At 31.6% G+C, this 26,628-nt stretch overlaps 3 protein-coding genes across 3 annotated transcripts; 1 reads left to right on the top strand and 2 right to left on the bottom strand.

Moving 5' to 3' along the window:
* Positions 1-775: 775 nt before the first annotated feature.
* LOC128164336 (uncharacterized) lies at positions 776-5,194 on the top strand. The gene is made up of 5 exons (XM_052828128.1): positions 776-824; positions 2,791-3,047; positions 3,389-3,469; positions 4,372-4,515; positions 4,783-5,194. The coding sequence occupies exons 1-5, from the start codon at positions 819-821 to the stop codon at positions 5,171-5,173; spliced, it is 879 nt and encodes a 292-aa protein (XP_052684088.1). The 5' UTR covers positions 776-818; the 3' UTR covers positions 5,174-5,194.
* Positions 5,195-8,344: 3,150 nt separating this feature from the next.
* LOC128162432 (multiple epidermal growth factor-like domains protein 10) lies at positions 8,345-10,054 on the bottom strand. Its single transcript, XM_052825648.1, has 6 exons — positions 9,984-10,054; positions 9,658-9,722; positions 9,411-9,551; positions 9,145-9,204; positions 8,812-8,895; positions 8,345-8,490 (listed from the first exon to the last, which is right to left on the bottom strand). The coding sequence occupies exons 1-6, from the start codon at positions 10,052-10,054 to the stop codon at positions 8,345-8,347; spliced, it is 567 nt and encodes a 188-aa protein (XP_052681608.1).
* A 4,144-nt stretch (positions 10,055-14,198) lies between these two features.
* LOC128163742 (scavenger receptor class F member 1-like) lies at positions 14,199-24,660 on the bottom strand. The gene is made up of 5 exons (XM_052827395.1): positions 24,487-24,660; positions 24,348-24,412; positions 24,093-24,230; positions 16,879-16,962; positions 14,199-16,016 (listed from the first exon to the last, which is right to left on the bottom strand). The coding sequence occupies exons 1-5, from the start codon at positions 24,579-24,581 to the stop codon at positions 16,009-16,011; spliced, it is 390 nt and encodes a 129-aa protein (XP_052683355.1). The 5' UTR covers positions 24,582-24,660; the 3' UTR covers positions 14,199-16,008.
* Positions 24,661-26,628: the final 1,968 nt, after the last annotated feature.

Below are 26,628 nucleotides of genomic sequence, written 5' to 3' on the forward strand. Positions count from 1 at the left end.
TTGTTAAGGTACCATCTATGTCCATTATAATATCAAAATATGAAACAGATGACGCAGACTCTGTGGTATCTTTTATATCAAGTTCACTTGGATATATCAAGTCTACGTAAGTATGGAAATAACAAGTGTTAATTGATAATACGTCGTCGATATACCTAAATGTTGAATTGAAGACCACAGCGAGTGCTAAATGTTTTTCACGTACAAGTTTTTGATACATTCTGCTTCATAAGAATAGAATATAGATCTGCTTACAATGGGGCACAATTGGTACTCATGAGAATTCAAAAGGATTTTTGGAAGACCTTATTTCCAAAATCACATAGATGTTGTTTATCATAAACTCAAGCATCTTTTTAATGTCAACTTCAGAGTACTTGTGTGTGCAATCAGAATGTTTTTTAACAAAATAATGTTTTAGATTTCCAATGAGAAGGTTAGCATTTTTACGACTTCCATTTTTATTGAAGAAACAACTTGAAAATAGAATGATTCTTCCATATGAGTGTTTGTTTAAGGTTTAGATAACAAGAGGCAATGAAGTACATGTATACTAGCTAAATTCCTAAAACTAAGATAAAAAAATACTTTGAAGGACACAAAAGGCAGTGCAAACTTAGAACAGATTTAAAAAAAAGATAAATGGCAACATTTACATATAGTTATTTTTTTTAAGTAATACATAAATCACACCGATCAATATGTCAAAAAAAGGATAAGAAAACTTTTTTATTGGAAATCATATCATCTAGTTCATCCATTGTTTGTATGTATCTGGATGAATAAAGGCCATTGTGTACATAGTTTGGGAGTTAAACATGAAGGTACTGTTAGCACAATTTTTTTATTCATATGTAAACAAAATTTTTATGTCTATATGTACATCACATTTTGTATGGTGCAATATAGATAAAATAGAATTTCTTTAGATATTCAGAATTTAAAAAAAGCTGTTTTTATGTTTGTTCCATTCAAATACTCATTTTTTAAATAATTTACTTGTGCTGATAATATTTCTGATAATATTTTATAATATTCTGAAGTAAAAAATGTCGCAAAATTATATCACCGTTTCACAAAGTATAAAACGAATTAAGAAATAAACTTTTTTGTTCCTAAATAGCTTATATGTTTAACTATTTCAGCCGTATCTTATAGAATTTCAGATTCATATCTTAAGGAAGGAGTCTTTTCTGGTTTTCAACTTGTCAAACGTAAATTTGATTAATTGTTCATTAAATCAAGATGAAAGGAAATTAAAATAGTATATTTTTCTTTCTCTTTTACTATCATACAACTTGGCATAGAAAAATGTAATCAATGTTTGGAATGGAACAAGGACTATATTTTTGGCGTAATATTGGCGTAGGAAAATATCACATGTTGCGCAATTCAGAATTGCTGCAAATTATATATATATATAATGAGTCTGTTTTAGCATTTTAAAAACAATAACAATAATGTTGGATTTTTTTTTTACTAATGTGAACTAATAATATGATACTTGGGTTTCAGAATATGTTTTTAAAATATGATTTGCCTATCAAATAACATTTTTATAGGCTTTTTAAAGCGCCAATTCTATACATTGATTTTTGTGAAAAAATCACTAAAATCAGTTTTTCTCTCTTATGAAACGGTCAATATATTAGCTTTTCTGTCAATTTATATCTTTATATAAAGTCTTCATAATACATAAAAATTAGAAATATTTTATTATTGGAAGCATAAAAAAATAATCAAAATTTCTTCAAAATTTAAGAAATTAGAGGAAATGCGGGCTAAGCAATATCAATTTAAGTATAAATATTTATTCCAATTTAGTAGTATAAGCTGATAGACACTCTCATGGTCTATGATTTCATTGAAGATTTGAATCTTCAAATCTTAAACAAATGTCTACAAAACTATAAAGAGCTACACTTATTTTTATCACTCTTTACGTTGAGAAAAAGGTAGTGACCTTGACCTGACCTTTATCCGAAAACAAAAAGGTCAAATTAAATTAAACTGATAGAATCATTAAGAAATATGATCCGTTTGACTGTGTCAAAATTTCATGCATTTCTTATTATAAGAAGTATGTTTGATAATAAAAAGACTCCTTCCTTAGGAATAGAGCTTTAACTCGACTGCTTTCAATATCTTAAAATTAATTATACCTGTATTGACATTGGAATTAAACATATAAAACTTAATTTCTTTTCAACAATTTTCCCTTTAATTGTTAAAAGAGGCATGGTCTCGATTTTGGTCTAAATGTATTTTTATTTTTTACAGTGCTTTAGGAATGTCGTAGAATTGCATGCAAGATACAGGGCACACAATTCTTTGGCTCATGTCCTATGGTTTTTTACATAGTATTTCACAGTAACAAATCTTTTTCAAGCTAAATTGTTTATGTTCTAATTTATCTTAAGCACAGCTAAACAGTTTCAAATGCTAACCTAAAAGTGGAGTTTTCACTTAAACATTCAAAATGTAAATAAAATCTTCGTTTACATAGCAAAGAATTGTAAGCTATGTAGCTTCCTTTTAACTCAATGAATGACATTCAAATATTGATTGTCTTTAAAAATACCTTAATAGAGCCTTGTAAACATTAAAATCAGAAAAAAAGTATTTTTTGACCAAAATTGTTACCATGCCCCTTAATACTTTGATGATCACTGATTATTGGTAATGAAAAAAAAACGTTGAATAGAATTGACAAATTAAAGTCGTTGCATATCAATACTTATAGCGTAAGATATATGTTAACGATTGAGTGTATATAGTCTACTATTGCAGACTATACCGGCTTTCTTAACACTCTTATTCATCCTCATTGTTGATACTGAAGAAAGCGTGGCGGAATATGATGATATTCGTTTGGAGGGCAGGACTGCAGAGAGAACTCTAGAAGCACAAGTTCCGTTCTACTCACCCTCTCAGGCGTATGTACAATCCATATATGGTACTTACAACCCATCAAAATGCTGTTGGAAGAGTGGACCAAGAGCTCCACGACTCAGAGTTAGAAACCATTGCCAGTCTGTAGAAGTGAGGTAATGATGTTGCTGCAGTTTGTTTGCAAGACATTTTACAATGAAGCGAGGGACATCACCCATTCTAGAAAATAAATTTTGTAATAGTATTTCTGAATCTCTCAAGCAAAAATAGAAAGATGAGGATTAAAAGTAATTCAAAATAATTCAGCTACACAATAAATATTACTTAGCTTTCATATATTTCTCAAATCGAAATTAATTAAAGTGTTTAACACAATTATTTTGTGTGCTGTGATCCGTTTGTTTAGATTGAAGAAATTGAATTTTTACATTGTAGATTCATACGTTTATTATTGTTATTATTTAGCTATAGAAACAAAAATGATCTTTTATTACAGGAGGAAGATAGAGTGCAAATTGTCCAAAAATGCTGCAGTGAAGCGGGCCATAGAAAGGAATGCTAAACATTGCGACTTAAAGTAATATTTTAATATTTAAACACCCATTTTACAATTCAAGATATGAGCCCAATATTCAAATAAGAACAAGAAAATGCATTAAAGAGATGTCATTTTTTTCTCACAACACATTGCTTTGAAATAACAGTTGAATTAAAAAACCCACTTTTTTTACACAATAAAAATTCAAATCATAGAATTTGATACGCTGTTTATTGTATACACATTGAAGACGAGGTTTGCGGTTACATGGAGATAGTTTACAGATTATCATTATATCGTAAAGCCAACAACCCTTTATTTCAGATAATTATAACGTCAAGATTTATATGACGTGATATTAGATTTCTTTTTTTTTTTTATTTTGCGGGACATTGTATTTTACACTGAAAAATAAATGACACAATCATTTTATCAATATCCACAAAAACGAAGTTCACAACATATGGGTACATATCTATAGTTAGTATTTCAGAAACACGTGATCATAAATAAGTTTTTCCTAAAAACACTGAACATGGAAAAGTTTCAAACAATATGTTTTCGTTTACATAAATTATTAGAGTCGTCAAAAAATGTGACCTTTGTTTCATTAATTCTATGTTTAAATAGTTCATTAGTAATAAATGGAAACAAATTATGATTTATTAGCAACATCATTTTTGATCATTTTAACCATAAATAACCCCCATAGTGTAGTAACATTTACTGTGATCAAATTTTCACTAAATAACTTACATTTTATCAAAATGACAGTTTGAAATCATGGACTTTGATATTTTGTACTAATATTACGGGTCCGGCAAAATCAAATGAATTCTTTTAGACAAGAAATTTTAGTAAAGTAAACAAAATGATATTCAATTGTGGTACAATTCCTTAAAAATGAAAACCGCAAACCTTACATTAACATTTGTTTTAAGACATTACCAGGATTCGGCCGGTCTTCTAGACACCTGCTCATCTAGATATCATAGAGCTACAGAGGTGTGGTATCTTGGCGAGAAGTGTTATATCGTTCGACCCCATCAGCAATGTGTGACCTACAGAAGGTGTAATCGCAAAGGGTGGGTCTAATAATGATAAATCAAACATCTTCGATGGTAGACTAGATTTGTAACAATATATTCAGTTTGTTTCATTTTTCGAAACCTTTACACAACTGTAATTTTTATATAAATGCACTTCATTAAACTGTACCGATAATATTGTTCATGGATAAGGGTAAGCGTGGCATTTAAATACATATATAGCCTAATAGGATATTTATTTCCGTGAAATAGGATCGGAGTTTCGTGTTAATTCTTAGAACGGCATTGCTTTTGTTTTTTAAGTGACTGTGGTACCAGTGATGGTAATGGTGACGATGATGGTAATGGTGACGATGACGGTAATGGTGACGATGACGGTAATGGTGACGATGACGGTAATGGAAGTGGTAATAGTAGAGATGGAAATAATGATGGAAATGGAGGCAATAATGGTCTTAAACGCTCCACACTCAATGGTCTTCTCAGCCGAAGGGGCGAGGCTTCCAAAGGTGGTGGATGTTACGGTACTTATATGTCATCTAGTACGTGTTTACCTGACGGCTACAATATGTTCCCGGTCTGGATCTACTGCGATTACTGTGGCTTAAAGCTGATCAATTTGGAGTTGCCACAGTGCTGTTCATGCAAACGGTACAATAAATGTTATGATGTAAAAACATTAGGTAATGCCTAATAAACAGCAATTAAAAATCTCCGAAAATATAATGGCTTATTGTCTATCATTATATCAAGATAACAATGAAGCATGTCTTTTGTGGTTTCAACTTGCTGAACGTGGAGTTGCCACAGTGTTGTTCATGGTAATGGTAAAACGAATGTAAAATACAACAGAATTAAACATTGTCTCGGTAACCAATGTTTTATGCAGTCCAACTCTTACATATAAATGTATAATGTATCAGTATACGTTTGGATTTGCTGGTTTATGTATAAAGTCAAAATCATATTGTATGTAAATGTTCTTTATTTACTGTCCATTTGGATGATAATGAAATTATTGTCATTCGAGGCAGCAGCGTTTTAAAGAGGCGAATTCAAGGAGATAGTTGCCGTTGGGGCAGACAAAAATTCTTGCTATTGTATAAAAAGTAAGTAAAAAGACATTTTATCATACCAAAGAATGCCTTTTTTGTCGACAATGCTGAGTTTGTTGATTGTTAAAATATTCAAATTATTGAACTTTTAATTTGATTTAAATAACACCAAACATGTTTCGATATTTTAAAAAGAGGAAAACTAAATGCTGCCGATGAAAATTTTCAATGACTTTTAACGAAAGGGAAATAGTACGGTTACCGTAACTGTTTCACTGGCAATGAAATGGCATCTATATTTTTCGTTTCTTTACATTGGTAAAATAAAATCAAATAGAAGCATGCTATGTTTGTAAGATCAATTCAAAATTCATGTGATCTTCCTCATTATAAGGCGAGTCGATACCTAATGTGATAGTTTCATTAATTACCTTAGTCATCATCTGTACTACATGTTCAACGATTGAGTTTGCTATAATCGTCTTCAAATTGAGCAATTATATCATTATTTGTAATCGTAGTTTCATTTATTACATATATTCTTCTGTTTATTTAAATGTAGTTATTCGTATTTGGGTTAACAACCCCATCCTTTAAGTTGAAGATTGTGTAAATAGATTGTAAAAGAATTGCTACTAATGTAAACAAAATATACCTGATCTATTAAAGTTCTATAATTAGAATGCTTATACCCAGCTAATATTCTCACCAGAATAAGTTAAAAAACAAGTCTAGGTGTGCTTTAATGATAGATACTGAAGCTCAAGGTTCAATTGATATGAATTCAGAAGTATGAATAAAGATAAATAAATCTAATTCAAACGCCTCCCCCTACTTGTAAAGTTGATGTATGCCATACAATGTTCATGGGAAAAATGATCTACAAACAATATGATCATGTAGAAAGTTATAAAAATTCGGAATATATATCAAATTTCCTACGCATAGTTCCCTTTTAGGGATTTGTTTTTATTCCTGTCAATACCTCCGAGTAAAATGAGCTAACTGTCATTGCATTTGATGTCCTTAAACTATTTTTATCATATTTCATAAGTTCACTAACTCTCAAATATCTTAGTATCACCAGAATGTGACGAAAAGGTATACTGACATGAAATCTGTTTGGTATTAAATTGATGATGACAGAAAATTAATCGAAATTAATCTTTGATCATATAATTGTTAAAGCCAACTTAATGATTTTATGAATATTGTACTACAAAATTCAAAGTAATCCACTTCTACAAAGGAAATGTGACATTATGGCTTTCAATATGTTTGTCGTGACATCTGATATAATACTGGACTTGAAGTTTATGTGATTGTAGTACAGAAACGGCGTAACTTTGCAATAAATAGCTCTTATATGGTCCTTGATTATCTGGCTCCAAATCATGAAAGATCTCAAAATTCGGTATAAATACGATCACTAACCAAATGTTTATGAATCGTAAATTGTCACTAGAAAAAGACAAAGTAAGAACAAGATAGGGAAAAATGTATTCCGAATTTTTTTTGTTTATTATAATAAAAATAATATACTGGATTCACATTATGATTTAAGTCTAAGAAAGTTTCATCATCCCGGAGCAAAAAGAAGAAGATATATAATCTTTATTTTCTCTTCTGTATTGTGATATATGTTTATTATGTTTCGAATATTAATTTCCTTCCATTGAATACATTTTTAAAAAGTAAAATAATAACATTTTATTGTTTATCTACTTTGGCTTACAAAAAAAGAACAAATCATGAGTTTACATCAGACATATAGTGAAGTTTGAATTATGTAAAGTGTTTAGTAATTCTAAGACCATCGACAAATGTTTCCCCAATACGGAAAGTATAAGGAAAAATAGATTTTTTTTTAGAAAACTTTATTGTTTATCTACTTTGGCTTACAAAAAAAAGAACAAAACATGATTTTACATCAGACATATAGTAAAGTTTGAATTATGTAAAGTGTTTAGTAATTCAAAGACCATCGACAAATGTTTCCCCAATAAGGAAAGTATTAGGGAAAATAGATTTTTGAAAATTGCATAATCGCAATCCATCAAAACAAATATATTGTAATGCATAACCAAACATAATAATACAACCAAACAAAATGAGTAATCGAATCCGTAAAGCAGCATTGACATCTCTTACAGATTTTATGTAAATAACGTATCAAGTAATTCGCATATTCAATGTCGTAACTGTTTGAGATTAGCGTGCACTTGAATTTATATTTTGTTTAGTTGTTTGTTTTTTTAAATACACCTACCTGAAATTAGCGTTCAGTGACTTGAATTCGTGGCTGTTGAATTGTTTACGAAATTCGTAGTTACCAAATTGCATTGATTTGATTCTTATCAAATTCTTATCACAAGCTTACCATCCAATAGTCCATTTTTTGTAATATATACATAAATAAGGGTGTTATGTGGACAATGTTTCTTTTCCTCTATTACAAATTCGTCTTCTTCTTCAATACTCTTATTAATTTGAGATAAGAAGAAACGTTTAATGTTTCTAGCCATACAAAGTAACTTATTTGATAATGTGCAAAACATTATTCAATCTTTATGGATTGTTCATTTATGGATTTTATAAAGATGATCAATAAGGTTTTCAAGTTATTTGTTTCTAATTTGGTAACATATGGAAATTCGTATGTGCATGTTACAAATTAATGTGTGATTTATTGACTGAAAATAAGAAAAAAATAGTTTAAAAAAATCTACGACATTTTCAAAACATAAAGTTGAACGCTATGAATAAAAATCAAAGCACATAATCACAGTTTAAAATTGAAGTTATGTTTTTTAAACACTTGTTGTGGACTCCTTGTGACTTTTTGACACACGTTGCTGTTTCTCCAACAAATACGTACACAAAATCAGTACCATTAGGATCACGGATACCATTACCAATACGATTATACCAATCATAGCCGGTTCTATATGTAATTCTAAAAATAGATTTGATAAGATATCAATTGTGCAGATTTTTAATAAAAACACTTCCTTGCTTAAAGTAGGATTTGTTTTAGCCTCTGATCAAAATTTGCGACACGTTTGCTGGAAGTTCGCTTAAAAACTAAAACTTCAATTTTTTAAGTTTGACTTCTTTTGAGCATTTGTAGACTTGTAAGAAAATACTTTAAACTGATATAAGAGCTAGCTAACTAACCCTTCAAATCTTCTAAAAACAAAAGGGGTTGTACTTTTTTTAGATAATTGAAATTTATGTTCTGAAGCAAATAAAGCTTGCTAGATATTATTTTAATTACCTTTTGGCTGAATGTCTTCTTCTGTTATTGAAGCAGTGGAAAAATCTTTTTCATAAAAGCTAGTAGTTGAATCATGGGAAAATTCTGTGGTACAAGATAACGTATTTTTTCAATGAAAACAATGCCGTTCTTTTTATCAAGGTAAGGCGTTTTATAAGTTATATTTAACACGAATTTTATTTATTATTCATCAAATTTATTCACTGTTAAAAAATCATGGTTTAAATATGAAAAATGACAGTATCTGTCAACCGTCTTAGAAATCCATAAAGCGAATTACAGATCGCTGTCTAAAAGATACCATAACTGAAGAAATAAGTAAATGTTATTTACGATTGGTTGTGCTGGCCACACCAGTTAAACTTTCCGTTGTAACAGCTTTGTGGATAGTTTCTTGTAAAAATATTAATTCTAAAGATAATGACATGTCTAACGTATTACAAATTGTATATAAAATTTCATTTATCGTTTTTTCAGTTATAGATATATTATCTTGCATAGATTTTAGAGGGCATAAAAATGTCATGTGGGCTTTCTTCTAGAAAATATAAATGAATATACAAAATATACAAAATTAGGTAATGAATTAAATGAAATACCTTCTGTGGATGATGTGCAGCCGAATACATGGTGACATTTCTTGTTGTCTGTACAGTTACATTCTGACAGGCATTTTTTACCGTAACGATTTGAGGGACACTTTGTATTACAATCCTTTCCATAAAATCCGTTTTCACATGCTTATTAAAATGAAAAAGTAAGAAAAAATTATATAGTAAAATTTAACTTATGAATCTGTATGAGATGCTGTCAACTAAATTTACAAACAAAAGAAAATAAACCTACGTTTACAGTCTCTCAGTTTTTCATTCCACTTGTAACCCGGACAACAGTAGGTAGTTCCATTAGAGCTACAAAAGGTCAAACTATACTAACGTAAAAAAGCAAATAATTAGCTTTTACAATTTAGCCATTTAAATGCTGACTTAAAGGTTTCAAAGTTGACTGAATGACAAAGTTATACCTTTCAAATGACTAAATAATCCTTAGCATCGTTTTGTTTTTTAATGTAATCCAAACAACAGATGATATATTCTTTTGGGCTAAATAGATCAAAGTATTATTCGATTAAAAACAGTCTTATATTGCTAATTGAGGATAACTTTACTTACTAGTTACATATTTTTGTCGACATGTACTGACATATTTGAGTCAGATATATGCAGGCAATACACAGCTTCATTTTTTTGTTTAGTTTATTTCCAGAGCCTTGGCAAAGACTTGTCAGGAAGGTTGAGACGCATAATTTATATCATTTGATGGGTTTATTTCCTTGTATCCTATGAGTGATGCAGTAAAGTAAAAATATGGTAACAACTTTGACCCAACAATCAAATCTAAATTTTGATAGATTTAACAAAAAAAAAAAAATGTGAATGCAAAAAGCCACCGGATACCTGTTTTTCTTCGATGTCACACAATCGAAATTGGAGAAAATCTGTAACAGTTTTAATTTTTCGATTTAAAATGTTTCTTATAGAAACTGATACAGGATATAATTTCTGCAAATTCAATTTCAAAAGAGATCGCGAAAAAAGCGAAAATAAGTTATCGCGAAAATTATCTGATATAATATATAAAGCTATGTAATGCGAATTATACTACAAACTATACCAGTACTCGACAATAGTGTTCAGTAAAAGCATACTAAAAATAAAATATAATAGCAATCACGTAATGAGATGTAAAAGAAAAAACCATTATATGTTTCATTACCCTTTAAAAGCCTCAGTTAACATACAAGGTGCCAATGAGTAGGTAAAATGTTGCCTTATACATGTAGCAACATTACATTTATTGATTAACAAATTTGCTGTTTAAAGGCAAAATAAATCTTATTCTATTAAAAATGTTTTAAAAAGTTCTTAGATTAAATAAAGGAAATTTTAGCTGTTAAATTTTAAAAAGAATTCTGAGCAGCTACACACTGACAGAAATTACCTTCCGGGCAAAAAATGGACAGAAAAATGTTGTTTTTTTAAAAAAATATTTTCGAACATAGGATTGACTCTATGATGTTTTTGTTAATTGCGAAATGAATCCAAATACTGCATGATAAACTTTCTGAAAGCCGAAGACTTTCTTGAAAACGTTTGCGATGCGGTTTTTAAATTCATTTTTCGATGAGCAAAAAAAATATACTGTTAATGCTTATAATTTAATTTTAATACAAAAATAAAAATGATTTGGATGATACTTTTGTGTATTTTGTTTTTAAACATTGATTGATAAAGCAGGTATGTGCTCTGGTCGTCCGAAACACTGCTGATTCCTGCACCGCCATTGCTCACTGATGGCAAGTTGATAAATGTTTTAATGATTGCGATTGTTTGTTACATGTGCATTTTCTGGTAAAAATCCTGATAGATCCTTCTTTTCTATGCCCGCTCATGAACATGGTATGACGGAGTTCTACCCTGCCCCGAAAAATGCGTCTGATGCAATATGCTGTGTAGCTTTGTCTACATTTTGCAATCCTAAATATGTTGCACATAAATTTAAAAAACTGGTATTTTTTCTTTTTTTCTGAATAGCAAATATCCTCGTTTATATAGTTAATCGCTTGTTTTGTGCAGTGATTGAACAAAGCATTTTTAGTAGACGTCTATGTATATTTTATTTATTGTGCATTTGCCGAAAAAGAATAGAGTAATCCTTTGTTTGTGGAGTTATCGGTCTTGACATTATGTAGATTTTTTTTACGTTTAATTAGAAGATTTCAGATAATAAATTAAGCAAAGCTAACTCATTTAATAATTTAAAATTATAAAATAATCATTTTAAATACATGTAATTTGCTAAAATGTCATTTTTTTCCAGTTTTTGACAAAGATTAAGAACTACTAAGGCTATGCAAATATTATACACTACTCATTCATCTGTTTTGTTTTTGTACGGTATACATTTTTTCAATAAATGATAATATGTGATGCGAGGCATTTCGGTTAGCGGTGCTCGTGTGTGGAAAAGACTTTGATAGGCTTACATTCATCGGAAAATGAATGAAGATCTTGTCAAAAGTGAGAGATGGGAGGGGAAAGCGATAAAAGGAAGGGAAATTGAATTATTTATCTATGTTTAGAACATTTTTTTTTCAAAGTAGGTTTGAAACTGGATGCCTCCAATATCGCCACAAAATTTGAAAAAGACATCAAAGGCATTCTTGCAACATCCACAACCAAAGTACTGTTGTTGTGTTTTTAAATATTATACTCATATACCCACAACCACTTAGTTTTCAACGAGTAACCATTGCTAACAACTTTATAATGAATTAAAATTATGCACTGACATTACAACTTTGTAATATTAGAAACATAAATTCCTAAAACAATACTATGTGTAGTAACTTTTGGATTTTGTACCACCATTCATCTATCCGATCTTCTGTTGATAAAAAATAAAATGTATGTTAGAATGTTATAATTAAGCATGCTGTCAATTACATATGATTTAAAGTTTGTTTTTTTTTCAAAGTACCTTTTGACATAATTTGTTTTTGTAAGAACATATCTAACACCACCAATTAATCGCGATATCAATATCAAGCAATGTATAAGTGTTATTCTAGCTCGCGATGTGCACATAATGCGCTGCAATCATTTACAAGGCTCATTGGAATGACTTTCAAACCATATCAATGGTGCATGTGGTACAAAAAAACCCAAAATTATTTACAAATGAACATATGCAAGGTCAAGTGAAGAAGGGTAATCTGAATAAATCGTGCTAATATACTTATAATGAATATAACAACTTTTTTTTGTTAATAAATCAGAATCTATGGCATTTATAGGACTCCCAAATTTATGTGGTAATATTTTTGAGCAGTTTTTATCATTGACCTCTTGTGAAAATACCCGAAACTTCATAAGATTGTGGTATTCGTCACCTAATGTGTTTTTATTACATAATGAACAAAATGCTAAGACATCTTTTTCTCTTACTCATCTTTAACCTTAAATTGATATTTTATGACTAGAGATTCTAAATGTCGAAATATGACTCTAAAACGGAGTGGAAGTGTCTAGAAATAAATTTCTTATCAAAAGCTTTCCTTGATATTCTGTGATTTTAACATTTGGGTAAAGTTTCTTTATTTTAGAACCAATCTTGTAAAAACTCATTTATCAGGGTTTCTTTCATTCAGATTTTAGCCAGTTAACATTGATACAAGTAAAAAAAAACTTTGATTTATCAAGACAAAAAAAAGACTCCATGAGTAAAGTATATCTTTCACATAATTCAAACATTGCTGCATAAACAAACCCTCAGGGAAGCATTTATAAAAATAGCTATACATTACATACGTAAGTTTACAATCAAATGCCACTAAAGGTTTTGCCCAATGATTAATCATTCGTACTCTGATAAAGATTACGATTACCAATGAATATCACACAATTACCCCACGCCCCGTACCCCCACACTTCTTAGCAGTACAATCAGAACTCATGAACTACAATGCCAAAAATTATGATATTACTATTGAAACATCGTAAGAAAAATAAGATACTAAATTGTCAAACCCGTGACTCCCGAAACAAAACAGGCATCACCGTTAAACATAGAAATACTTAGAGAAAATGTTTCAGTGAAATTACTATACCCGGATCCTAAGATAGTGTAGATTTTAAATTGTCAAAACCGTAAATCCCTGACAAATACTGTGACCATTAAAAGGATTCAAAGTTTAACATAAAAAGAAAAAGGAAAAAAATGCTTAATAATCTTCTTCTCAAGAACTACAATGATTCAATTTGTGAGATTACTTTTCAATCACCATCAAATAGTGTAGATTCTAAACTGCTCTGCGCACCAGATCAGTTAATACTGATAAACCAATAAGTGCTCAGGCGCGATATATTTTCTATCATTATTTTCATTTTTTTTCTGTCTCCGTAATGTGATTTCTACTACGTAATTCCATTACTTTATTCTATGAAATACGTTTCTGTGTTGATATATAATTTCGATGGAAAATATTAGCTATGACTTTATTTATTAGCATTCTATTCTACTTCGACTTTATGACCATTCAATTCAATTTAACATGCCATTATACGGATAATTCAAATATGTACCTTATTGTTTTTTTTTAAGCAAAAGCAGTTTAAGATGCAATAAATAAGGAAAATTATTTTTTTCATAAAAATTGTAACAAAAATTTAGTAACGTGTGATGTGTCAATTAAGGAGGCATTAGCATTTTTGAAATATATAAATCGAACAAGAAAGCAAAAGATCATATTTACAATTTTCAAAACTAATGTCAATAGGATCTAAAATGCATTTTGAAATTGTAAAATCAGAAAAATACAGCTTATTTGTCACAGCTTATAAACACCTGTCATCCTAAAAATTTGTAGCACATTGAGAAGGAAGCGTTTTGAAAATTATCATTTAACGAACATGAATATAGTGTTTTATAATTATCCTCTGATAAAACATCCAGGAACGAATTAAACATGTACGTCTAAAGTGCATACCGTTATTTCGTTGTTAACAAGAGGCGCATGGGCCTTATCGGTCACCTGAAAAACTGCAGAGTAGCTTTCGCAATGTATATCCATGTGCATAATCATTAAAGGACTAATGAAAATATTTTTATTATTCCGGGATTGTTTGATACAATTAATTTTCTAAATTCTCGAACAAATATTTAAAAATTGTAGCATTACATAAAGTGCAATAATTGAACAAAGATGAAGTACAAAAAGTCAAAATTACACCTCCCTACCTATATAATCAAGAGAGCCTTGCTCTAACACCAGAGGGCCATGAACTTCAATTTTGGAAGGTGCATTATTCCTCATCCTTAGAAGCCCATCCTAACTCTAGAAGCCCTGACCCTGGATCATGAACTTAACAATTTTCGAAGAGACATTTTCTTTTATCTTAACTATGTACTTAGTTTATGTACTTAATGCCCAGGAACAGAGGAGAAGATAAAATGTATTTGTACTATATAATAATTAGAGCCCCGCCGTAACACGAGAATCTTTGACCCAGGGGTCATGATATTCACAATTTTGAAGAGACATTCTTCCTCATCATTACTATGTACTTTGTTTATTGGCTTAATACTCAGGAACAGAGGATATTCTAAAAGAATAAATGCATTGTCACTCTATAATCATTAGAGTCCTACCCTAGATCCTCTTACCCTGGGGCCGAAAATGTTACAATTTGGAGAGTTCAATGTTTATTACAATTATACCAGCAGTTTGACTGCTTAATGTCAAGAAGTAAGGCATATATAGCTTTATTAACTTTTAAGGCTTATGCCACACGGCATTTAACTCTCCTTTATCCATTGATGCTACATGTCAAATTTAGTTTAAATCGGTTCAGTGATTCCAGAGAGGAAGTCCATCATGTTCAAAAGTTTATGACCGACGACCAACTAACGACAAATGTCGAGCGATAACGAAGAAAAAAAACCCAGATAACAGTGACTCAGGTGACCTAAAAACCTGTACATGAGGCTATCTATTTGTGAAAATGATTTCACTCAATTTTTCTGAAATACTAATCATAAGTGTATATAATGAGAAGAAACAAAATTAATCAAAGTACTGAAAGTACTGGTTGGCGGTTAGCTAGCATGTTTTCATATTGTTGAAAATAAATGCGTTAAGATTTCATTTGGAGCTATTTAGAGTAGCAATACAAGTTTCGTCATGAAAGTTTAATCTTGAAGTTTTCATCGTGTTTCTGTGGTTAACCCAGTATAAGGCATATATTCTTACTGAAATACTACCCAACATTTTCGAACCTACCTTGTATTTGAATACTTTTGATTGTTGTATAAATGTTCTTAAAATTTATACAATGAAGTCAAAGGAAAGCATTGTGTGTTATATTTGCTCAAGTAAACACTGAATTAAAACTCCATAATTAATAACAAAAAATCAATAAGTTGTGTTTTAAAAGCGGTATTTCAATGGACACCGAGTCCCGGAGTTCTGATACAACAACTTGATGACGTGCAGAAGTTCCAACATTGACAGTATGATGTAGTTCTGTTCACAATTTCGATACCAGGGTGCAAAAATCCAACATAGCTGAACCGACAGTACTCACTTCATTACTTCATCTAGGCTCTAATGTCATTTGTTTTCACTCCAGCTCCTTCTCATGTGCCTGCATGATATAAAAGCCAAAATAAAAAAAATAAAATTCATAATATAAATGAATTAACAATATGAATAACGACAGTGTTTTGCAATAAAAAAAACTATTTCTATATTACATATTCCTCCTCGGGCAAGATAAAAATTGGTGGTGTCTGGTAAATAAAGAGGTACTCTGATAGTAACTGCACTGAATTCGCAATTCTTCCAGCTTTAATCAAACCTCGATGGAGACAGTCCTTCCGTGGTGTTGTTTTTTCTTCTTAGTAAAGGCATTTGAACAAACAATTCCGAAATGTGTTTGTATAAATAACAAAACGATCGACTTTACACAATAGTAGAATATGCCCATTTTTTGTTGAAATTCTTGTTTAGTGAATCACGCTCGAATTTTGAAATTCAAAAGTGATGTAATCTTTATAAAAGGAAATGCATAAGCTGATTTTATTTATAACAAAACCTCGAATATCCTAAAATTGTTGGATTGCATGAACTCTTTTTCCATTTCAAGCATGAAGATACAATAATCTGATAAGTATCTGAATTGTCTCTCCATGTGATCAAGCTTGCATTAGCTCACTCTGTTCAAGAATTAGTTTTTTATCAGATACTTGTCGGTTAACGCTGGCTGGAGGTTTAATATTTTATTCGTCGTTGGAAATATTCATGAATTCTATATTCAATGCTGAAATATATTCGTAAAAATGAAGCAACTTGCTTGTGCCCCTTTAAACTAAGATGACACACATCTTTGTTATCAATCATTTGAATAGTTTGAAACATAATCGAAGTAGAAATTGTATATTTTATTGGTATTCTCTTAAAAGTGACATACACTTTAGTATCTTAAATGAAAGATAACATTAACGTACCTTTTATTTTTTGGTTCTCTTGAGTTGAAAAAACTATCGAAGGTTTCCATTCAGAGAATTTTGATGTTGAATCATTTCGAGTATCTGTTTCATAGGAAAAATTTAAGAAATTAGGTTTTATGTAGTGATTTATCAGAATTTTTTTTTTGGTACAACTCGAAATTACATCATAAAGCATAAAAATATGCTTTCTATTTTTTGATATAGGTATTGCATTTATCTTTTTATCTTTATTTTTAAATGCAATGCTTATTAAGGTCTTCCGTTGGAAACGGAAGACCTTATTGTTTTTGCTTTGTTTCTTTTCCTCTATTATTATTAAGGTCTTCCGTTGGAAACGGAAGACCTTATTGTTTTTGCTTTGTTTCTTTTCCTCTATTATTATTATTATAAATTTTTTTTCTGTCACGTTTTCTCAAAACGCTTCAGCCGATTTTCATTAAACTTTCAGATCTTATTTATGACAAAATTTGTAAGAAAATTACACGTCATATTTTTGGTCGTCACTTCCTATCCGAGATATAAAAGATTTTATGTTTTTGCTTGTTCACGATTTTTCTCAAAAAGTATTCCAGATAGGACTTTCAAATTTTCAGAAAAGGTAGAGAGTGAACGGCCGCAGTGCCCTTCGCATATCCGAACGTCCGCCGTCACTTCCGGAAGGAAATGAAAAACCTTAATTTTTCAATTTTTTGGATTTGAATTTTTTTTATTTTTTCATTTGAAAGAGACGCTCTGAAAAGTTCTGAATATGAAATTTGTTTTTAAATCGATCCACGCATTCTTGAGATTTTGGACTCCAAAATTCTGAAGCGAGGGTCTGCGTAGCTCAGTCGTTAGAGTGGTGGACTTGTGGCCAGGCGACCCGGGTTCAGTCCCTGAGTGCCGAATCTTTTTTCTTTCTTATTTGTGTTTTGATTAATGGGTTTATCTTTAAAATGATGGATTTGAATGTGTTCCGTTTTATTTTTGTCATAAAAAAAAAAAATAGCGGCTTTTTTCAGTACAAATATAGAGCTCTTTTCTGTCAGCAGCTCTCTATATGCCGACGCTCGTCGCATCGCCGACATCAAAGACATGCCGCCGAAGTGCCCCTGCAGTTCGACTGCATTAGAGTTCGCTGGGTCGCTTTGCCGGCATCAAAGAAATGCCGCCATCTCAATGACTGTATGCACACAATATTTAGCAATGCACCCACGTTATCCTACTCGGCTTAAAAAGGAGGAATGCTTAGTATTTAATCCCATATATAGATACACACATGCATGTATACATGCGATTATTGACCTAGGTTTCTTATACATTGATTTCCTGAACATTATAAAACACTATGTAATCTCTCTCTCTCTCTCATTCTCTCTCTCTCTCTAAAGTACAACTGTTTTAGCATTTGAATTAGAACTAGTACAGGTAACGTGGAGTAAAGTGGATAGAAGCTAAATGAACATTGGCGTCCAAAAATTATACATATTTTATATCAAGTTACGGGATAATGTCTATGGATTCAAATGATTTTAAATGCATTGTTTAATTATTGTCTTCTTACGGATTGGAAGTCAACGCTAAAAAGTCATTCTTATTACAGATGGTGTACTTTTTCCTTTTTTGTGCATGTCTATGTACTGATACAAATCTGTTGCCTGTCGGGATTAAGAAAAACCTCCGAAGTTTATACACGTAACTATACAAACGAACGGGTGACTGCGACAAGGTTTAAAATCTGACCACCCGTTTATGAGAATAAATAGATGTAAAAAAAAAATCAATAGTTACATCTTTCAAAAAATGCTTCTATATTGTTCTAACATATGTATTTTATTTAGAAATTGTGTAATATGTGATATTTAGAATTTAATATTCTACGTTTAATATAGAAGTCACCGACCGAACCCCCCCACCTCCCAATTCATAAAATCATTTTGTTTTTCTGGCCCGATTTTACTTGATCTTTGATCTTGGGCCTTTAATTTCAACTAATTATCATTCTAGATTACTGTACTAATTACCAGACCAATTCGTTCATTAATAACAGAGTTATGAAGTTTTTGGCATTTGAGTTTCAATTGTCGTGTTTGACAAGTACTATAAAAAAATTGTCACTCCCAAGCCCTAATGAAAATTCGTGAAAATGAACCTCGGACCCCATTCTTATTGTCTGTGAAATATGCAGCGGATTGAACAATTGAGACGAAATTCCTGAGATTAAACAGCGCTTTTTGCCTATACGTGGAAATTAAATTTACGCAGTACACCCACCGACCCCCCCCCCCTCCTATTCACAAAATCATTTAGTTTTTGCTGGCCTGATTTTACTGGATTTGTCATCTTGAACCTTTATTTTCAACGTAGTTCAAGTCTAGATTACTGTACTAATGACCAGACCTTTTCGTTCATTTTTAAAAGAGATATGATTTTTTGGGCATTCGAGTTTCGATTGGCGTGCTTGACATGTAATGTAGAAAAAAATTCTAACTCCCGAGCCCCTTACTCAATCCTAATGATATTTTGTGTTAATGTACCTCGAACCCCATGAGTATTGTCTGCCAAATATGCAGCGGATTGAACAATTAAGAAGAAATTCCTGAGATCAAACGTCGAGTATAGTCTGTACGGGGACTTAAAATCTACACAGTACAAGGGATGTAAGCAGCCGCGTAATATTTCTGTTGCATGTATATTTCTTGTTTTCCGTTTAGTCTGTATCTACGATAGCGTGTGAACTACTTATGAATGTAAGAACTGTGGAAATTACTGTTATCAAATTTTTACCGAATAAATTTACGTGTTACTGATTTCGTTATTTCTACATTTATAAGATTTTATCAATCCTGCTGAAATAAAACAGTCAAACATAATAGTAAATGACACAAAAAAACATTCTCAACACTGAAATACATGGGTAAAATGCATCAGTCATTGTTTTAGGACTTCCCCTAATTGTTGTTAACCGAATCCGAGATCCACACCTCAAAATTCTATTTTCGATTTATTTAAGACGAAAATCAAGCTCGGGTCTTTTCAACCCCCTCCAGACACAAACACGCATCAATATTTCAAATGACCTCGCACTGTTACCAAACCTAAATAGTCAGACATCTTACACGTTGTTTATCATCTCATACAAAAACTCAGCTCCTCTCCCGGGCGGAAACGCCCCAAATTCAAAGACAAATTAGGGAATTATTTCGCGTCAGCCAGGTTTTGAGACACCTGCAAAGGATGTGTGTTCTAATCTCGCCGGAGCCAAGATTTGTTCTTTCTCTCCATTTCTTTCTCTCCTTTTTATTTAATTTTCTAACTAAAATATTCAACATAAAAGGGTTGTTGGACTGTAGTGCAAGTTGAAAAACACTCTTCAATTAAGATTTAGACAAATACAGTCTTTTATTATTAGGGTCTTCCGTCTTCAGCGGAAGACCCTTCTATTCTTATTGTTATTAGGGTCTTCCGTTTACAAAGGCAGACCCTCTTTTTTTCTTTTTATTACAGGTCATTAGACCTGTTATTAGGTCAAAAGACCTCTTATTTAATATGAAATAAAATGGGGCTGGTCCTTTAAATAAGGGATCAAACGGGGTGTATAATCCTTCATCTAACGCTCTTTTAGATCACATCTGCATTTCCTGATATGTTGATGAAGATAAAAGGCAAGGTCATTTCCTCTTCTAAAAATCGGACGGAAGACCTCCTCGTTGCACGCAACGAGATCGTGTCTAGTTATTATTATTTTTTTTTTCTGTCACGTTTTCTCAAAAACGCTTCAGCCGATTTTAGTGAAACTTTCAGATCTTATTCATGACAAAATTTGTAAGAAAATTATACGAAATATTTTTGGTCATCACTTCCGGTACCGAGATATTAAAGATTTTATGTTTTTGCTTGTTCACAATTTTTCTCAAAAAGTATTCAAGATAGGACTTTCAAATTTTCAGAGAAGGTAGAGAGTGAACGGCCGCAGTGCCCTTTGCATATTCGAACGTCCGCCGTTACTTCCGGTCGTCACTGGAAGGAAATGAAAAACCTTAATTTTTTAATTTTTTGGATTTGAATTTTTTTTTTAATTTTTTCATTCGATAGAGACGCTCTCAAAACTTCAGAATATGAAATTTGTTTTAAAATCAATCCATGCATTCTTGAGATTTTGGACTCCAAAGTTCTGAAGCGAGGGTCCGCGTAGCTCAGTCGTTAGAGAGGTGGACTCGTGCCTAGGCGACCCGGGTTCAGTCCTTGAGTGCCGAATCTTTTTTCTCTCTCATTTGTGTTTTGATTAATGGGTTTATCTTTAAAATGATGGATTTGAATGTTTTCCGTTTTATTTTTGTCATAAATGAAAAAAAATAGCGGCTTTTTTTATTACAAATATAGAGCTCTTTTCTGTCAGCAGCTCTCTTAATTACGACGCTCGTCGCATCGCCGACATCAAAGACAGTCGCCGAAGTGCCCCTGCAGTTCGACCGCAATAGAGTTCGCTGGGTCGCTTTGCCGGCATCAAAGAAATGCCGCCTTCTCAATGACTGTATGCCCACAACATTTAGCAATGCACCCACGTAATTCTACTCGGCTTAAAAAGGAGGACTGATTAGTATTTAATCCCATATATAGATACACACATGCATGTATACATGCGTTTATTGACATAGGTTGCTTATATATTGATTTCCTGAACACTATAAAACGCTATGTAATCTCTCTCTCTCTCTCTCTCTCTCTCTCGTACAAATGTTTTAGCATTTGAATAAGAACTAGTACAGGTAACGTGGAGTAAATTGGATAGAAGCTAAATGTACATTGGCGTCCAAAAATTATACATATTTTATATCAAGTTACGGGATTATCCGATAATGTCTATGGATTCAAATAATTTGAAATTCATTGTTAAATGATTGTCTTCTTACTGATTGGAAGTCAACGCTAAAAAGTCATTTTTATTAAAGATGGTGTACTTTTTCCTTTTTTGTGCATGTCTATATACTGATACAAATCTGTTGCCTGTCGGGATTAAGAAAAGCCTCCGAAGTTTATACACGTAACTATACAAACGAACGGGTGACTGCGACAAGGTTTAAAAACTGACCACCCGTTTATGAGTGTTTGAGCCTAAGAATAAATAGATGTAAAAAAATCAATAGTTACATCTTTCAAACAACGCTTATATATTGTTCTAACATATGTATTTTATTTAGAAATTGTGTAAAATGTGATATTTAGAATTGAATATTCTACGTTTAATATAGCAGTCAACGACCGACCCCCCCCCTCCCAATTCATAAAATCATTTAGTTTTTCTGGCCCGATTTTACTTGATCTTTGATCTTGGGCCTTTAATTTTAACTAATTACCATTCTAGATTACTGTACTAATTACCAGACCAATTCGTTCATTAATAACAGAGTTATGAAGTTTTTGGCATTTGAGTTTCAATTGTCGTGTTTGACATGTACTATAAAAAAAATTCTAACTCCCAAGCCCTTCACTCAATCCTAATGAAAATTTGTGAAAATGAACCTCGGACCCCATTCTTATTGTCTGTGAAATATGCAGCGGATTGAACAATTAAGACAAAATTCCTGAAATTAAATGGCGCTTATTGCCTATACCTGGAAATTAAATTTACACAGTACACGCACCGACCCCCCCCCCCCCCCCGGCCCCTTCCTATTAACAAAATCATTTAGTTTTCCTGGCCTGAATTTACAAGATCTGTCATCTTGAACCTTTATTTTCAACCTAGTTCAAGTCTAGATTACTCTACTAATGACCAGACCTATTTTTAAGAGAGATATGAATTTTTGGGCATTCGAGTTTCGATTGGTGTGCTTGACATGTACTGTAGAAAAAAATTCTAACTCCCGAGCCCCTTACTCAATCCTAATGAAATTTTGTGTAAATGTACCTCGGACCCCATTCTTATTGTCTGTGAAATATGCAGCGGATTGAACAATTAAGAAGAAATTCCTGAGATCAAACGGCGAGTATAACATGTACGAGGACTTAAAATTTACACAGTTACAAGGGATGTAAGCAGCCGCGTAATATTTCTGTTGCATGTATATTTCTTGTTTTCCGTTTAGTCTGTATCTACAATAGCGTGTGAACAACTCATGAATGTTTGAACTGTGGAAATTACTGTCATCAAATTTTTACCGAATAAATTTACGTGTTACTGATTTCGTTATTTCTACATTTATAAAGATTTTATCAATCCTGCTGAAATAAAACAGTCAAACATAATAGTAAATGACACGAAAAAACATTCTCAACACTGAAATACATGGGTAAAATGCATCAGTCATTGTTTTAGGACTTCCCCTAATTGTTGTTAACCGAATCCGAGATCCACACCTCAAAATTCTATTTTCGATTTATTTAAGAAGAAAATCAAGCTCGGGTCTTTTCAACCCCCTCCAGACACAAACACGCATCAATATTTCAAATGACCTCGCACTGTTACCAAACTTGAATAGTCAGACATCTTACACGTTGTTTTTTATCTCATACAAAAACTCAGCTCCTCTCCCGGGCGGAAACGCCCCAAATTCAAAGACAAATTAGGGAATTATTTCGCGTCAGCCAGGTTTTGAGACACCTGCAAAGGATGTGTGTTCTAATCTCGCCGGAGCCAAGATTTGTTCTTTCTCTCCATTTCTTTCTCTCCTTTTTATTTAATTTTCTAACTAAAATATTCAACATAAAAGGGTTGTTGGACTGTAGTGCAAGTTGAAAAACACTCTTCAATTAAGATTTAGACAAATACAGTCTTTTATTATTAGGGTCTTCCGTCTTCAGCGGACGGAAGACCTCCTCGTTGCTCGCAACGAGATCGTGTCTAGTTTGTATTTGTTGTTTATCAATAAGGAAACAAAAAAGTTGAATTGATACAAACGTAAATATATTACAAAGATTAAACTACAACACAGTTTTAAATGTCAAAAATGAAATATCAATCAAAACAAATATCTTTTTTGAATAAACTATTGAAACTGCTTCAATTGAAGTACTTCAAATAGGTTATAGCCAAAACGTGCTTATAAAATAACATTTTAAATTTCATTCATGTCAAAATAATGTTTTTTCTTTGATTTGCATGTATTTATATAACATGTTTTCCGAATGAATACAAAATTACCAAAACATAGCGCGTATTTACATGATATATAGAAGATGGTTATCGTGAGTAGATATTAGTGAACTGGAAATAATAAGAAGAAACATACCTTGTTGATAAAGTTCACAGCCATAAACATGGTGGCAGCTAATTTCACTACAGTTGCATTTTGACTTACAGTTGTGACCGTAGTATGGAGGAGGACACTCATCTTCACAGTTTAATCCATAATATCCAATGTCACAGGCTGAGGAAAAATAAATAGAGTAATAAATAGAGTATTATTCATCCGGAGAGAAAAGATTCGCCTTAAACAAAAATATTTTAATCTTTTCATGTAAATATCACGTATATGTTTACTTACCGGTACAGTTTTTAAGCATCTCGTCCAATTTGTATCCTGGACAACAATAGGATTCATTTGTGCTACTGTAAAGTTATGGATTTGTTATAAGCATATCAAACATTTCATTTTTAACTAATACTTAAGAAACCTCACTTACCGGTCACCACAGATTTTTGCCCATATCTTGTGCTGACATATCTGATTCAACAATATCAATCCAAAGCAAACGCGCACTATTTTCATCATCTTCATCTGAATCCGAATATTCCTTGAAACTAAAAATGTTTGTAAAGTCGTAAAAATTGCTGATTTTTTAGGCGTTGCAATTAAGATAAATCATATTTCCCTCTTCCTTGTTGGTGAACTGAAATAATTTTTCCTTATATTACAGAACATTTCGTAAATCTAGAAATGACGTCTGGCATCACTATCAGAAATATTGGTAGGACTTTGTTTTTAATATATATATATATATATATATATATATATATATATATATATATATATATATATATATATATATATATATATATATATATATATTTGAAGCACTGAATAGAATCCACAACACTTAGCATCTTTAAAGTGACGGATATAATTCATAGATACTAAGCCAGTAAACTGAATATATAAAGCACTAAAACTGGCTAACGACATGAACAATAGAAATTGTTAAATTTTCGGGACAACCAGTCCCTTCTTAAGGACCAAAAAATAAATAAATAAAGACTTAAAAGACCTTTTCTCACGTAAATGAAACGTGAGAGTCATTCAAGGAGTGATAAGAAGATACAGAGCTCAAAAATATTTGTCATGTAAACAAGGCTCGTGTCCTTTTATTGTTTTCATAGGTTCAATATACCAGTTCAAAATATCTTTTAAGCTGATTTGTCTATCTTTTGATTCATTTTAATCATAGATAGACAGTTCCTAATGATTAACACATTCATTTTTGGTCTACAACTGGAAATTCAGCTCAGCATTCAAAATGTAAAGAAATGCTTTGTTTACATAGCAAAGAATTTTATGCTCTGTAACTCGCTTATAACTCAACGAATGACACTCAAATTGTGGTCGACTATTAGAAATGCTTTACTGAAGAACTAAAAACATTAGAATCAGAAAAATAATTTTTGACCAAAATTGTGACCATGCCCCTTTAACAGGACTGACAAAATAACATTCTCTAGACAATGATTTCCATTTTGTAAAAATTACATATGCATGTAGTTGACGTGTGGAACACATAACATTTGAATGTTTCCCAGTGATGCATTTAGAAAAACAGGAATTCATAAAACAGCGACGTTTTGCGTTTCTATTCTATTAAGCAGTATTATAAAATAGAAGATGGCTTATATTATAGATTATAAGTGTCAACCATCTTAGATTGAAATAAGTTGGGTAGTGAAGCTTAATAACCAGACAAACTATTTCTTGTAACAAAGTTGAAAGTTTGATGATGAAATCACTTTGCAATCTTGTCGATCTAGTCTCATAAACCGTTGCATGAATAATAATTGACTTCTTCCCTTTTCAGTGATTTTAGTCGATATATATTATACTTAGAATTATCCAACTAAATTGCTTCCATTACGATGTTAGGTGTGTTCTGACGAAGTTGATAAAACAGGACTATCAACAGTCTCGCTTGAAGTCATCTTCTCGTTAGTTCTATGGTCGATACAACGACCTCGTCAGCAAATAAAATCTTCCACTGGGTCGCATGCTGACTGACGTTTTTCATACTAATCATAAGACCATAATTAATCACTAATTGTCTACGGACTTTTCCGATTTTTTTCCCGATTACGACAAAGAGCACCCGGCGGGTCTGACCTCTCCTAGGCACCTAATCCTACCTCTGTCTATATGGAGGTCCATGTTGCTCTGCTTTGAATTTGTATTTCGTTTTTTTGCTTTTTGAGATGGTTCACGGTTTTTTTTTGTCATTTTTTCATCCAAAAAACATACTTTCTGAGTATATGTATATGTACCTCCAGAAATTGGTTACAACCATAAATCTGATGACATACCTTTTCAGTACAGTTGCAGGTTAAGATATTTCTATCCATAATAAAGAAAAGGACATATGGTATCACAATTATTTACATAGTATTTAAAACTACAATCTAAAGCAATACTATAAAAGTTTTAGCAAAATCAAATTGATGTACATGTAGACACCAACCATTATCTTTTTTCATTTTAAAACCCTGTATATAACGGAATTTGGTCACAGTTAATAGCTCGATGTAATTTAGATTCTTTTGAAGCGCTTAAATTGTTCCATGGCAAC

Source organism: Crassostrea angulata, chromosome 9 (assembly GCF_025612915.1).
Source record: "Crassostrea angulata isolate pt1a10 chromosome 9, ASM2561291v2, whole genome shotgun sequence".
Taxonomy (NCBI): Eukaryota; Metazoa; Mollusca; class Bivalvia; order Ostreida; family Ostreidae; genus Magallana; species Magallana angulata.

Excerpts from the sequence above, each read along its gene's own strand:
- LOC128164336 (XM_052828128.1), top strand. Across the intron at positions 3,470-4,371 it reads GCTAAACATTGCGACTTAAA|ACATTACCAGGATTCGGCCG; the intron begins GTAATATTTTAA and ends ATTTGTTTTAAG. Across the intron at positions 4,516-4,782 it reads AGAAGGTGTAATCGCAAAGG|TGACTGTGGTACCAGTGATG; the intron begins GTGGGTCTAATA and ends TTGTTTTTTAAG.
- LOC128162432 (XM_052825648.1), bottom strand. The coding sequence starts at position 10,054 with ATGAAGCTGTGTATTGCCTGCATATATCTGACTCAAATATGTCAGTAC. Across the intron at positions 9,552-9,657 it reads AAAACTGAGAGACTGTAAAC|CATGTGAAAACGGATTTTAT; the intron begins GTAGGTTTATTT and ends CATTTTAATAAG. Across the intron at positions 8,896-9,144 it reads TGTGGCCAGCACAACCAATC|AATTTTCCCATGATTCAACT; the intron begins GTAAATAACATT and ends CTTGTACCACAG.
- LOC128163742 (XM_052827395.1), bottom strand. The coding sequence starts at position 24,581 with ATGAAGATGATGAAAATAGTGCGCGTTTGCTTTGGATTGATATTGTTG. Across the intron at positions 24,413-24,486 it reads GCAAAAATCTGTGGTGACCG|TAGCACAAATGAATCCTATT; the intron begins GTAAGTGAGGTT and ends ATAACTTTACAG. Across the intron at positions 24,231-24,347 it reads GATGCTTAAAAACTGTACCG|CCTGTGACATTGGATATTAT; the intron begins GTAAGTAAACAT and ends ATTTTTCCTCAG.